This window comes from Lontra canadensis, unplaced genomic scaffold (genome assembly GCF_010015895.1).
Source record: "Lontra canadensis isolate GAN:19392208 unplaced genomic scaffold, GSC_riverotter_1.0 scaffold51, whole genome shotgun sequence".
Classification (NCBI taxonomy): Eukaryota; Metazoa; Chordata; class Mammalia; order Carnivora; family Mustelidae; genus Lontra; species Lontra canadensis.
The window spans coordinates 7,910,715-7,925,571 of record NW_022631045.1 but is presented as its reverse complement, the minus strand read 5'-3'; the positions used below and the strand labels follow the sequence as shown (position 1 = coordinate 7,925,571).

Below are 14,857 nucleotides of genomic sequence, written 5' to 3'. Positions count from 1 at the left end.
TGCTTGAACAAATTTTCTGGAAAATGTAGTTCACAACTAACGCTCATGTATCCTCACCCAAATCCATCAGCTGCTAATATTTTACTGTATTTATCTTTCTTTTCCCACTCCCTTGCCACTCTCTGTGTGAGGCAGACAGATAGACAGACATATTGGGAATCATCTGAAAGTAGGTTATAGAGAGCATGAAACTTCCTTCCCACATTCCAAGGGCTGCAAGTTATATTTCTCCAGGACTCTCTTTTTTGCAGAGTGGAACCTGGAGGCTGTGGGTTTTATTCAGAGACTTCAATTCCCTCTCCTCTGCCTGCACAGCCGAAGCTACAGCTCTGGTCCCCAAGCCCAACTCTAGGGGACCAGAGTTGGCTGGCTTCCCTAAAACCACCCTGGTCCACTGCCGTGTAAGCTTGTGTTTCCTGCTCTAGCTCTGAATTCTCTCAATGTCACTAGCAGCTGTAGACTTGCCTTTCTTTCTTTGGAGCTTAGCTGTGTATTAACTTTGTTGCTATTCCCCACTGCCTGGGCATTTCTTTGTGTTTGTGGCAGGGAGCCCCGAGCATGACCTTCCAGCTCAGTCTTCCATGTGCCTGGAGGTAATTCCTCTGTAATGTATTCTTGTATTTAGCAACCTTGCTAGAAAGATTTCTTATAGTTACACTAAATTTTTCAAAGATACTCTCATGACATCAGTAGTGAAGATGATAAGAATGATGACAATGATGAGAGCTCTTGTAAGTTGAAAACCTACTGTTCTGACTTAATCCTTGCAACAGCCCTCTGAGATAAGGAAAACAACCACATGATACTGACGTGAAACTAAGCTCCTCCAGGATTCCAAGCTCTGATGGCTCTTGCCTTCTCTCTTTCTCCTCCAACTGCAATGGACTTCTTAAATCCTAACGCTCTCTCTCCACACTCTTTTGCCTTCAAAGAAGATATCTGTATGTTCTGGAACAATCTTTCCTGCAACTCATCAATCTTTAGACATTTTCTCAGAGACAAAGACTTTTTCTCATTTCTTCAGATTAGTTTAGAGTCGTCCGTCATGGTTCCACTGTATTTCATTTCACCTTTTGAATCACTCATAATGTTAGATTTTTGTTTAGTGTCTGTATTCCCCACTACATTGCAGGTGTGATTAGCTGGGACTATGTCTAACTTATTCATTCATTCAAACCCTTCTGAATGTCCCCTAGAGAGAAGACAAAAATCTCTGTCCTCAACAGACTCACATTCTAGTGGGCAGAGGTCATCAATAAATAAAAAGAAGCAGTAAAATAAATGGTGTCTGAGGTGGTGACAGATGCTCTGGAGAAAATTAAAGGAGGGAAGGAGAGAGGAGTTAGGGGAAGAGGAGTTAGCAATTTTGAATTAGGAGGTCAGAAATGACCTCATTAAGGTGACATTCCAGCCAAAAACTGTTGTTCTGGGAGGCAGGCCACATAGATATCTAGGGGAAGACCAATTTGGAGAGACTTACAGGCATCAACACTCTGGGGTAGGAGCCTCCCCGGCCTATGTGAGGAGGAACACCAAGGAGCACAGTGTAGTCAGGTTAAAATAAGAGGGGAAATCAGGGAGCTAAAGGAGACCAGACTGTAGAGGGGGCCCTGGGCCTTGGCTCTTATGCAGAGACAGGAGGAGCAATCCGATGGTTTTGGGTGTGAGTGACACGATCTGACTTCATTTTATCCAGGCCACTCTAGCGGCTGTGTTGAGAAGAGGCAGCAGAAAAACCAGGGATAAAGTATCAAGACCAACAAAACAGGGGAAGTATGATGTTGACTTAGACCAGGGTGACTGCAGAAATAGTTGGATTGTGGATATCTTTTGAAGGCAGGACAATAGGATTTGTTGACAGACTCATTTCTGTGACTATGTGCTTGATACATTGTAGGTGCTCTATAAATATCTGTTGAAGGAATGAGTAAACAATTCTGAAGTTCATGGTCTTAACCACTGTATTTTATTTTCCTTAGTAACAACCTCAGTGTAACTGCTGAATTCTCAGTAGAGATGAATATACAGGAAACTACTGGAGAATAACAGACCAAACAAGTGATCTAAAGTCTTAAGAACTGGGTTTAAGTCACTCTACCAGCTGAACTAGCTGGTTCATGAAGCTGGTAGAGTGACTCACTCCTGATTTCGGGGTTGTAGCTTCAAGCCTGAATTGAGTGTAGAGATTACTTTAAATTGTAGACAAAACAAAAGAAAACAAAAACTGGGTTTAAACTGTGGCTTTGATAAGTATAAACTGCAATATTGGGTAAATTACCTAATTTCTCTGGTTTTTAGCATCTGTAAGATGGCAGATCATATTTATTGCATATGGTCGCAGAGAAGATAAAAATAATACTCACCCATAGATGGGGAAAGAGCATTACAAGTTATAAAGTACTCTACAAATCTCAGCTATTGATAAGGACCAGGCCTCTAAACAAGAAAACAGCTTTTATACTTGACTCTAAAATCATCTGACCAATCTTTTCATAACATCACTTAACTCTCAGCTTTGTTATATACCAGCACTATAGCTGTATACATAAGAGCTGATTTCAAGGCAAAGATCATGGTCAACAAATTCCTCAGCTTCCTCTTTTTCAGGTGAAATCACAATGATTCCTTAAACTTTTCATCATGTTCTATTTTCTAGCACTTTAAAGCTTCCCTTCAAAGATGAGAAGCATGAATAAATAACATCCTTGTCATCATGTAACTGTCTTGTTATTTTTGTAACATCTCCGTTTTGGGACAAACTTTTGATTTCATCTCTCTACCTTACAATCCTAGATTCAGGCGAACAGGGCTGCATATTCGTTACATTTGAGCCAAATGAATACAGTTATTACTTTGTAAAGTCTTGAGTTTGCTACATCTTATTCTTTAGCCAAAAATTTTCCAAACCTCAGAGTTGAAATATGATGATACTTGTTGTCCTGGATCATCTCTGCCTTTGTCACTTTTCTGAGTAGATTTAATAAAACCAGGTGGTAGTGCAGGACCTATTATAGGCCTGAAAAATAAAATGCACCTTTAGCATTCTCCCTGACTTTTAAAAAGCAGTTTTTAGAATAAAAGTTCACAAATAATAATAAAAAGCCAAATAATAACAAAATGTTGAAAGCAAGAATTTTACTTAACATATTTTTATTTTATAACCTAGTATTTTTCCACTTAGTAGTATCTTTAAAAAAATCAAATTTTCTCCTTTTTACTTTCTATTTGTTAGCCAATGCCAAGATATTAAACCAGTAATTCCCAATCTTTGTGGCACTGGTGTATGCCCACTTCCTAAAAGAACTACATTAAATAGAAATACCAATTTTTAAAAAGTCCTTATTAAGAATTAAAGCCTGTGAAGATCTTTTTCTATTTTGTGCTTTGGCTTTCACTTTTGATTGTCATTGTCTGCCGACACATTCTTTGGGGGCAATCTAATTATAGTCAGAACCCCTCAAGTAGAAATTGAGTTCTAAGAATGTAAACAGCACACACATACAACAGAAGTTGGCAATTAACGGTTATGTGTGCCAGGGTAGTATAAAAATCTAAACACTGTCCTCACCAATGATCCAACAATAACGTGATGCTCTACAAGAATGAACATAAGTCTACAAGAATGAAAGTCAGTCTACAGAATGAACGTTAAGTCTACAAGGATGAACGTAAGTCTACAAGAATGAACATGAGTCTACAAAAATGAACATAAGTCTACAATAATGAACGTTAAGTCTACAAGAACGAATGTAAGTCATGTGAGACCTCCAGACAAGGGAAAAGGTGCTGTGCTAACCACATGTCAACCAGAGCACCTTTCTGCTTCCTTCAAACAACCCTGGTTGGTGTAAGTCACTCCATTTTCTAGGTTAGCAAAATCATGCCCAAGGACATCACAAATAAGTAAGTGGCGGAGCTAGAGTTTAAACCATGGTCTCCTTGATACCAAAGTTTATTTTCTTTCAAGCTGCCCCACTGCCACATTTCTGAGGGAACTGACTTCATTCCAAATGAGAGAAGCACCTAAAATCTGGGTCTTAAACAAGAGAAAGCCTTAACATCAGGGAAAAAAAAAACAGACAAGATATTTTCTCCTCTCTTTCATGCTTTTCAGTTTCTTCATCATTTCTTTCATACCAATATTCCTCCCAGAGATGTCATTGTGCCAGGATTACCAACCAACACAGCACTGAAGTCCTAAGCTGAATTTTCCAGGTTGTACTGTGTTCAACTAGAACCTCACAGGCAAACTTCTTGGCAGAGGAAAAACGCTACCAGGAGCAGATCTGGGTTCCGATCCTGGCCATTTAATAGCCAAAACACAACTCTCAAAAAAGAAATTGCTATACACGTGTTTTCTTGAAAGGAATGTTGTGCTCCAGTGGTCAGCAAATTTTCTGTAAAAGGCCAGAGAGGACATGTTAAGCTTTGAGGCCATCTATGGGACTTGTAGGCACGATTGTCTTTGTTTTTTCAGTGACCCTTTAAAGATTATTCTTGACTTGGGGGCCATACAAAATCAGTGGAGAGTTTATCCCTGTTAATTCTAAAAGACCAAAGTAATATGAAAATTGGAGCTGACGAATGTGATTACAAAGTTTGAAAGTAAAATGTACAATAGCCCTTTCTATTTGCTCTCGTGTATGAGTAATAACGTTCTGAAGTATAAACAATTTGGTGTACAATTTCATATTTAGCATTTAAAAATTATACAATTCCAAGAAGAAGATAGGAATCAATACTTACTATATACTCACTTGGGGCCAGGCATCACGTAAGAGACATACACACATGTGTATACGTATGTAAATATGAAATCTCAATCATCGCAACAATTTTGAAAGGTACTTGTTGTTATCCTATTTATCAGATGGCAAATTTGAGGTACAGAAAAGTCAGTCAAACTATTTAACGTGGCATACAGGAATTGTTTCTTCTATCACCAAAAAACTGAATAAGCATCTGATATTAAAAGTCAAATACCAGGATTCCAGCCCCAGGCCAGACAGAACACTCACTATGTGTGCAACCTTAACTATTTAAAAAAGGGGGGAAGAAGGATAATGTTCTAATCAGTCTACTACAAAACACTCTTGTGAGCATCACCTAAGAGATGCAAAGTTTTTTTTTATAAACCACAAAATTTTTATACAGAATGAAATAATCATTTTTGTTATAGGAGACAATTACTTTTCCCTATGCATTTCAAATGTTACCTAAGTCTGTAAGTTAAACAACAATTTTGGACAACTCTTTAGTGAATTAACAAACACCAACTGAAATATTCAGAAAAGACAGGCTTGAACTATCACACATTATCACCTTGGAGGAGAATCATCCTGCTTTTTAAATCCAGGAGGAAGAGCTGGTCCAAAAAACCCTTCATCATCATCATCGTCGTCATCTTGATTTCTCCTCTGTTTTCTAAAAATACAGTAGTGCAAACTTTATGCAAATTTTTTTTCACAGAGAAGTTTTGAGTTTAAAAGGAAGCATTAACTCCCAACTAGTTGTATGAATGCTGACAATAAATACTAACAATAAATTAATCTCGTCCAATAACAGCAAATGGATACCACAGTAGATCTTACACTAACCTTTTCTTGGAATTTATTTTTGGTCTAGAATAGAGATTGGTTAATTCTCTCTGGTGGGAATACTTTATCAGTTTTCTATATTTTCTATAGTGTTAATTAAAGATTCCACTCGCTGAGGTTTTGAACAGTCTACATGCTGAAAATTTGGGAGAAAAAGTTCATGATTCTCCATTTTAATCTCATTCAGGAAGGGTTTTAACTTGCTATTTCTGTCCATAATCTTTAAAATGCATAAATAAAACCTTGCAACCCAATACTAAACAAAGATTCCACTTCTTATTTACATGGATCTATAAGTAAGATTGTTAGAGGGAAGTCATTCATTTACTTAAGCAAAAACCATCCACTGCAGAAAAAATTTTTAAAAGAAATGCTATGGCTTATTTAGAATATTTAGTCACTACAGCAATACTTTCAGGAAAAATCCTTTCTATAAGAATTTAATCAAAATCCTAGGTATCTCCACAGCTATCTGCTACGAGAATAAATTTCTTTCTCCACAGCATAGTTCATGAGGCAATGCTGTGTGAAAGGATTTCTTCTTCTTCTGTAAAAATACAGATATGTTGTTCTCTGACTAGCTATCTGTTCCAGCCAGTGTATGCTAGATTTGAAGCTTGGTTTATCATTTAATTTAAGTGACCGACCTTGCCGCTGGACCACTGTCATCATCTTCAGATTCTTGATTTTCTTCATACAACGAACTACTGTCCTCATCACTGTCTGAGGACTCCGAGCTACTGCTTTTATAATTAGGGGGCAGAGCTGGTCCTGCAACTGAAGAAAATTTCTTGTTTAAGTCCTAACTAGCCACAACTGTTTCGATGAACCCCCTAGCTGACATCTTATATCTTCTCTTCTGAAATTCACAGCACTTGCAGGTTATTACTTATTACGAACTTTAATCTCATTTGTCCCTGTTTTGTGTGTGGTGGTTTTGTCTTTCCAACTATAGAAAGGCAGCAATCGTGGTTTACATAGTATGAGATTCACAAAAAAATTAATACCCAAACTTGTAACTGTAACAATGGTATATAACTTCCCTGACATCTTAGAATTTTTACATTGGTTCCAATTTTGGTTGGTGCAATTGCTAAGATAGTTTCACGAGTTTTTGCTCCTACAGACAGCATTTCATAGGCAATATTTACGTCACAGTGCTAACCAAGCAACAAATTTGCCATTCCATACTCTAATACATCAATAATCAAAACTATCCATTCTGGTTTCTGATTAAGAACCACCACTTTAAAAAGTATCTTTACTGGCATCATCATACTTCCCAGTTTTTTTTTTTTTAAGATTTTGTTTATTTATTTGAGAGAGAGAGATAGAGAGCACAAGCAGGGGCATAGGGAGAGGGAGAAGGAGAAGCAGACTCCCCTGCTGAACATAGAGCACAACTCGAGGCTTGATCCTAGAACCCTGGGATCATGCCCTGAGCTGAAGGCAGACGCCCAACTGACTGAGCCACCCAGGCACCCCTGTTTTCTTTTTGAGATGATTTTTCAAGCGGAAACAAAAATTAGTGTCACTTCAAGCTTTACTGCTTACTAGTAAAGACACAGAGAATGAGGCTACACCAGGATGTCGATGCTGGGGATGGGGGTTGGGGATCTTCTGGACCCACTCATCACAATGGCTTGCTCTCACTCTACAACTTAGCAAAATTACAAATTACTGTATAATGCCATTGCATGATGTCATGTCATACCTGTCTACATTGAACCTGAGCAGTGATGCTAAAACTCTGCTGCCATAAGTTCCCAAACCTGGATGCTTATCACAATTGCCAAAAAATCATATATATATATACATATATACATATATGTATATATATATAAAATATCTATCTATCTATCTACATATATATATTTATGCATGCATGCCCCAAGCCAGAATATCTTTTAAAAAAGATTCCTGGGCCCTTTCCACAGAGATTCTGATTCAGCTGGCCTGGAGTAGGGCCTGAAAATATGATTTTCCAAAGAACTTTCCTGGCATGCTATTCATTCAATATTAATAATAGCAAAAAGTTGAAAATAATAAATAAAAGAGAAAAAATATGTCTTGAGTTCTGATATGCTATGCACTTCTTAAAAAAGTAATCTCTACACCCACAACCCTGGGATCAAGAGTCATATGCTTCACTGACTAAGCCAGCCAGGAGCCCCTTCTATGCCCTATTTTCAGAAATTCACATGCAATGGGCACTTGGGTGGCTCAGTCGGTTAAGTGTCTGATTCTTGATCTCAGCTCAGGTCTTGATGTAGGGTCGTGAGTTAGAGTCCTGCATTGGGCTCCATGCTGGGCGTGGAGCCTACTTAAAAAAAAAAAAGATTCACATGCATTACCATTAACTTATTTAATTCTAATAACAACCCTATTAGGAAGTATTATTATTTCTACCTTTCAGATAAGGAAACTGAGGCAGAAAGCAACTTGCCCAACTTTACACAATTAAGTACAGGAGTTGGGATATGGACCTAGGAGCCTGATTTCAGAGCCTATACCCTTAATCACTATACTAGGCAACATTCAATGAAGAGTCAACATCCATCCATCCAACAAATACTTACTAAATAAATACTCCTACAAAAACAATATAAAAAGGAGACAAATATAAAGAGTGACTGTAAATATGTGGGAAAGGAATTTTAAAGACAGAGGTCAGGGAAGGCCTCTCAGAGAAAACATCTGAATGGAAACTTAAATGATGAGATGACAGTGGCCACCCAACCATCTGAGGAAAGAACATTCTAGACAAAGAAATAGCGACTGCAAAAATCCCATCATGGAAATAAGCTTGCTATGCTTGAAGGACAAGCCAAGTCAGCAAAATGACAAGATGAAGCTGGGATAAAGGGGCCAGACTGTATGCTCTGGAGTCAGACTCTCTGGCTTTGCATTCCAGCTTAGCTGCTAACTAGCTATGTGATTTGGATGTTATTTATGCATTAAAGATTTATTTATTTATTTGAGAGAGAGAAAGCATGTGAAAGTGGGGGGAGGGGAGAGGGAGAATCTCAGAGAGACAGTCCCTGTTCCACATTGACTGGCAGTCCAGTGTGGGGCTTGATCTTACCACCCTGAGATCAGGACCTGAGCTGAAACCAAGAGCTGGTCACTCAGCCCACTGGGGCCACTGGGGTGCTCCTGGATGTTATTTAACCAACCTGTGTTATACTCTTGATCTGTAAAATGAGGTTAATAATATTCCCAATCTCACAAGGCTATTGTGAAGATTACGTCAATTAACACATGCAAAGCATCTTACATAGTAGCTGGCATTCACTAAGCACTCAATAGATACTAATATGAGATGTGGTAAGGAATTTGGGTTTTAATGATAGGCAGTCACTGAGAAGTTTTAAGTGTGGAGAGACATAATCTGAATTACATTTTTTTTTTAATACCTGTTTGCTTATGGACAATAGACTGGGGGGGTTGGGAGTAAGGAAGATGAGTTAGAAAGCTGGAAAGAAATAATTTGATTTACAACATAAATTGAAGGAAGGGCAAAGAGGACTTGCTAATGGTTTAGATGGGAGAAGTGAGCCCCCCCTCCCAAAAAAAAGGACTTGAGGCCTTTTGGCTGGAACTGCCATCTTCCAGTAATTCGCCAAAATGACCAACACAAAGGGAAAGAGGAGAGGTACCCATTATATGGTCTCTAGGCCTTTTAGAAAACATGGAGTTGTTCCTTTGGCCACATACATGCGAATCTACAAGAAAGGTGATACTGTGGACATCAAGGGATGGGCACTGTTCAAAAGGGAATGCCCCACAAATGTTACCATGGTAAAACAGAAGAGTCTACAATGTTACTCAGCATGCTGCTGGCATTGTTGTAAACAAACAAGTTAAGGGCAAGATTCCTGCCAAGAGAATTAATGTATGCATTGAGCATATTAAACATTCAAAGAGCCGAGATAGCGTCCTGAAGCGTGTGAAGGAAAATGATCAGGAAAAGAAGGAAGCCAAAGAGAAAGGTACTTGGGTACAACTGAAGCATCAGCCTGCTCCGCCCAGAGAAGCACACTTTGGAAGAACCAATGGAAACGAGCCCGAACTGCTGGAACCCATTGCCTATGAACTCATGGCATGACAAATGTAAAGAAAATAAAAGACCTCATGACTGTGGGCGGGGGGGGAAGGACTTGAGGTTGAGTCTTGGGTTTCTGGACTGAGTGGCCAGCCAGGAGGATGGTAATGCTATTTGCTAATATGGGGAAGACTAAGAGGAAGGCAAGTTTGGGGGAAGTGTCAAGAATTTATTTTCCACATCTTTTTTTTAAAAGCTTTTTAAAAAGAAGTTTATTTATTTAAGTAATCCCTATACTCAACAGGGGATTTGAACTCATGACCCTGAGATCAAGATTCACTAGCTCTTCTGACTTAGCCAGCTAGGTGCCCCCAAGAGTTTGCTTTTCACATTATAAGTTTAACATGACCACTAAACATGTTAGCACTACCAGTGGTATTTGGGTTTACTGGTATTAAGCTGAGGGAAAAAGGGCCAGTTTTGAACATTTGGTCTATTTCTGAACATTTTTTTCCTATCCCCTCTTCATGTATTTCTATAGAAGAAATACTCAAGGGCCGCCTAGGTGGCTCAGTGGGTTAAGCCTCTGCCTTCGGCTCAGGTCATGATCCCAGGGTCCTGGGATCGAGCCCCGCATCAGGCTCTCTGTGCGGTGGGGAACCTGCTTCCTCCTCTCTCTCTGCCTGCCTCTCTGCCTACTTGTGATCTTTGTCTGTCAAATAAATAAATAAAATCTTAAAAAAAATACTCAATACACAATAAGTTGACTTAAAAATCCAAACTTTTGTTTTTAAAAATCTGATGCATTTTTTTTCAATATTCTTCTGTATGTCATTAAATAAAGGTAGGAATTTTACTACATGCTACACTAGTAATTCAGCATGCCTAGAAAAGGACAATCAAGCAGCAAAAGAGGAAAACATTAAGAATTAAGGGACAGGAACCATATCTCCAACTCTCTTTTTTTTTTTTTATTTAAGATTTTTAATTTTTTTGACAGAGAGAGACACACTGAGAGAGGGAACACAAGCAGTGCGAGAGGCAGAGGGAGAAGCAGGCCTCCAGATGAGCAGAGAGCCTGACGCGACCTGAACTGAAGACAGATGCCTAATGAGTCACCCAGGCGCCCCTCTCCAACTCTTGTTTAAGATTGACTGCATAGTTAGTAGGTAAGTATTCCCCAACTATACATGGAGACTTTATCTGACTTGCAACCTTAGTGATTAATGTCTTTAATAATTTCTAATTATCTCTTTATGTATATTAATTCCTAGAGAAAACACCTTTTAGACTATAGTAAGAAGGGGAGGATACCACCTTCTATCAATAACCCTTTCTTCAAAATTCTAGAGGTCACAGCTGCACCATGAAAATGACTATGAAAATTTCCCTTTCATAGTGATTGGCTCTTATATCTTCCTTTTCATTCTATATATTAAAGATTTTTTTCCTCTCTCTCTCTCTCTCTCTCTTTTCTCTTTTGCTTCCATCTTTTCTTATATGAGAGTGTTACCAATGTAATTTGTCAACTTGACACTACTGGGTAATTTTGGATTGGTTTGGATTAAGGAAAGATTTTATGGGGAGCCTGGCTCAGTCCCTAGAGCACGTGTCTCTTAATCTCAGGGTTGCAGGTTTAAGCCTCATGTTGTGTGTAGAGATTACTTAAAAAATAAAATCTTAAGGGGCACCTGGGTAGCTCAGTCAGTTGGGCATTTGCCTTCGGCTTGGGTCATGGTCCCAGGGTCCTGGGATCAAGTCCCACGTCAGGCTCTCTGCTCAGCAGGGAGCCTGCTTTTCCCTCTCTTCCCCACCTGTGCTTTTTCTTGCTATCTTTGTCTCTCTCTTTCAAATAAATAAGATCTTTAAAGAAAAAAATCTTAAGAAAAAAGATTTTACTATTCTTTTATACAGTTTGAATGATTAAAAGACTAAATGGTCTAAATATGTGCTGTCCTTGGTTTTATAACTAACATAAATTTGCGTTAAATTTTTAAAGAAACAAGTGTGGTATATAAAAAAGAGCTTAGTTAAATAAATGAAGATAAAACTCAACTGAGAAGGATGCAAAGCCTTATTTTTGAAAAATGATCACAGGAAAAATACTGTAAAAGAGTGAGATTCTACTTGGGTTGTATCAAAGGAAATAATATTATATAATGAAGGAATAGAATATTAAGAGACAGTGACCTAAAAAGGAAAAAGAATATTGAAAATGTAAGTTGGTATAAGCCACACTATAAACTTTCTAATAAAATTAAGGACACACCTGGCTTCACTCTTTCATAGGTATCCTTCTTTAGGATTTGTCTCAAAATTATTTTAGGCACTTGTAATGAACTAGTTCATCTCTGTCCTAAAACAGTAATGCTATATTAGAATTATTAAGGTAGATCTCTCACTGCAATGGTAATTTTACAAACAGATAATTAATTCCATGAGAAGAGGAATTATGTTTCATTATTTTTCCCTTGTAACATCTGTAACACAAAACCATGCACAGAAAAAAATATATTCAGTATAGTAAATAAAACCTCATTACAGGGGCACATGGGGCGGCTCAGTTGGTTAAACATCCAACTCTTGATTTCTGTTTGGGTCATGATTGTAGGGTCATGAGAATAAGTCCTGGGCTTGGAGCCTGCTTGGGATTCTCTCTCTCTGTCCCCTTCTGCTCCCCGCCCCAACCAAATCCTCATGTACACACATGCTCTCTTTCTCTTAAAGAAACAACCTTCACTACAGATTAGCAATGGATCCTGATGACAGGAAACACTAACTCAGAACCCCAATTAAACGAAATGTTATTCCCACCAAAAGCAATCCCATTCTTCTCATTAGTAGGCTTATACACTACAATAAAATTGTACTCCTTTATGTTTTGAATTTCAACAAAAATTTAGGAAAATTTGTTTTCTCTCTTATTGTATACATACTTTCACACTAATTTTGATTTTTACCTGCAAAGTCTAAAATGTTTACTATCTGGTCCTTTATAGGAAAAGATACTGCTGATCCTGGGGGCGTCTGGGTGGCTCAGTCGGTAGAGCATCTGACTTCAGCTCAAGTCATGATGCCGGGGTTCTGGGATGGAGCCCCTTTGCCTGCCTCCCTGCTCAGCAGAAAGCCTGCTTTTCCCTCTCCTCCTGCCTGCTGCTCTGCCTACTTATGGTCTCTCTATCAAATAAAGAAATAAAATCTTAAAAAAAAAGATTGCTGAACCTGTGACAAGATTGAGCCTGGAAATATCATTAAGAACCCAACTCAGTCTTTTGTAGAGAATAGTTACGTCAGAGAATGTTTCCTAGATAAAGTGATAGTTGGGATGGGGCTGAAGGATTCAAGTGTCTTAGCTGGTGAGGACTGCCGGATGGACCATCCAGGCAGAGGCAAAAGCATCTCTAAAGAACTGGAAACGTAAGGGCCTACCACATTCACAAAAACTGGAAGTGTGATCAAGGGCTGGCACCAAGAATGGATAGAAAGGAGGCATCCATGGGGTTCAATGTTGCAGTGGGGTCAAGCAAGGTCAGGACTAAAAAGAGTGCCTTGGATTTAGCAAAATGTGTGAAAAACAATTGGTGGGTGGTCTTCATTTACTTTCACAGTGGAATCAGTGGACTGCCAAGAACAGAAGCCAGAATGTAGTGGGTTAAGAAGGTATAACGCAGGGGGTAAGGAGAAAATGGAGAGGATCCAGAGAGAAAGAATACTAGTTACAGGGGGATGTAGAGTAGAATTTTCATAAAGAAAGGAAAGACTGGAATGCTTTGGTCAAATGCTGCGGGCAAGGAGCCCTGAGAACAAATAAGGCAAGGGATTCAGAGTAAAAATGGAAGGATTTAGCCTTAGAAGCCGATACTGTACAGTTTCTACTGTAATCAAAGAGAAGACATATGGGGCATAGATTCAGGAAAGTTTTAGGCACACTTACAGAAAATTGAGGAAGATCTTTTAAGATGGCATTTACTGCTTCAGCAACATAGAGGGAAAGATAGTCTCAGAAAAAAAGAAGCTTTTAAAGAACCACAGTTGATAATGGGGAAAGAGCTGCACAGGGAAACCTCTGAGGACTGCTGGGCAGAGCTGAGAACCCAGCTGGGGAGGAGACTGTAATTTTTAGTAACATTAGCCTGTGGAGGTCTGAGGTTTTTTCCAGCTGCATTTGGAAGGCTGGAGGTAGGCTCACAAGAGGTCAACATTTGGATTTATCCAGAGCTGGGTTTTTGCCAGATGGGTTTAACAGAATCCTGAATGGGTAAAGGCAGTTGAAAATACTACAAGAGAGTGGATGAAGTGATGCATTGTGAGGCCTAGGTCTGGGGGCAGAAGTGATTAAAAGAAGGAGTCCAAAAAGGACAGAAGGCAGAGATGGCATAGCTTAATGAGGTTTTAAAACAAAAATTAAAAAAAAAAAAACCAACAAAACAAAACACAAAACCAAGCAAGTGTAACAGGAATAACTGAGTGAGAATGATGGCTGAATGAGGGATTCTTGCTCTGAATGAAATTTGAATTTAAGTTTTCAGAGATGAAAGAGTCCAGTGTGTGATTACAAATACAGCTGAAATTAGTGGAAGTGAAGGTCATTGCACATGAGGAATCTAGAGTGGGAGTCAAAAGAGCCAAGGTTCCACTTAACTTCCACAAAACAGCATCTGGAGTATATGGACTGGTCTTGAGAAAACATCTCCCCCTTGAGTTTTTCTAATGACATGATCTAAGGGGACATTCCCAGCATTCAATATTCTAGAGTATTTGAATAAAGTTCATTTGTTCCACCTCAGATCTGTGTGCTCACTCCCTCCTCCAAATTCTGTCAGTGATCTCTTTCGGGGAAGTAGCTAAGTATGAGAACACAGGGCAGATATCCGACTGGGTCTAAGAATTCCCACCTGAGGGAAATTCTGGCCCATGCTGCAACATTGACAAACCCTGAAAACATGGTAAGTGAAATAAGCCAGTCACAAAAAGAAAGATACTGTATGATTCCACTTATTTTTTTTAAGATTTTTATTTATTTATTTGAAGGGGGGGAAGAGAAAACATACCAGTGAGAGGAGGGGCAGAGGGAGAAGTGGGCTCCCTGCGGGGCTGGATCCCAGGACCCAGGATCATGACGTGAGCTGAAGCAGACTTTTAACTGACTGAGCCACCCGGGTGCCCTTGTATGATTCCACTTATACGAGAGACCTAGAGTAGTTAAATTCATGGA

At 39.0% G+C, this 14,857-nt stretch overlaps 1 protein-coding gene and 1 pseudogene across 2 annotated transcripts in view; one reads left to right on the top strand and one right to left on the bottom strand.

The window, feature by feature from the left end:
• GPALPP1 (GPALPP motifs containing 1) overlaps nt 1–14,857 on the bottom strand; it is a 43,230-nt gene that overhangs the window by 24,538 nt on the left and 3,835 nt on the right. For both annotated transcript variants that reach the window (XM_032873987.1, XM_032873988.1), the window contains exons 2-4: nt 6,245–6,374; nt 5,323–5,424; nt 2,908–3,016 (exon numbers count right to left, since the gene is read on the bottom strand). In XM_032873987.1, the coding sequence (XP_032729878.1) occupies nt 2,908–3,016; nt 5,323–5,424; nt 6,245–6,374 (341 nt within the window). The remainder of the gene's footprint in view (nt 1–2,907; nt 3,017–5,322; nt 5,425–6,244; nt 6,375–14,857) is intronic.
• On the top strand, nt 9,205–10,659 carry LOC116877328 (annotated as a pseudogene).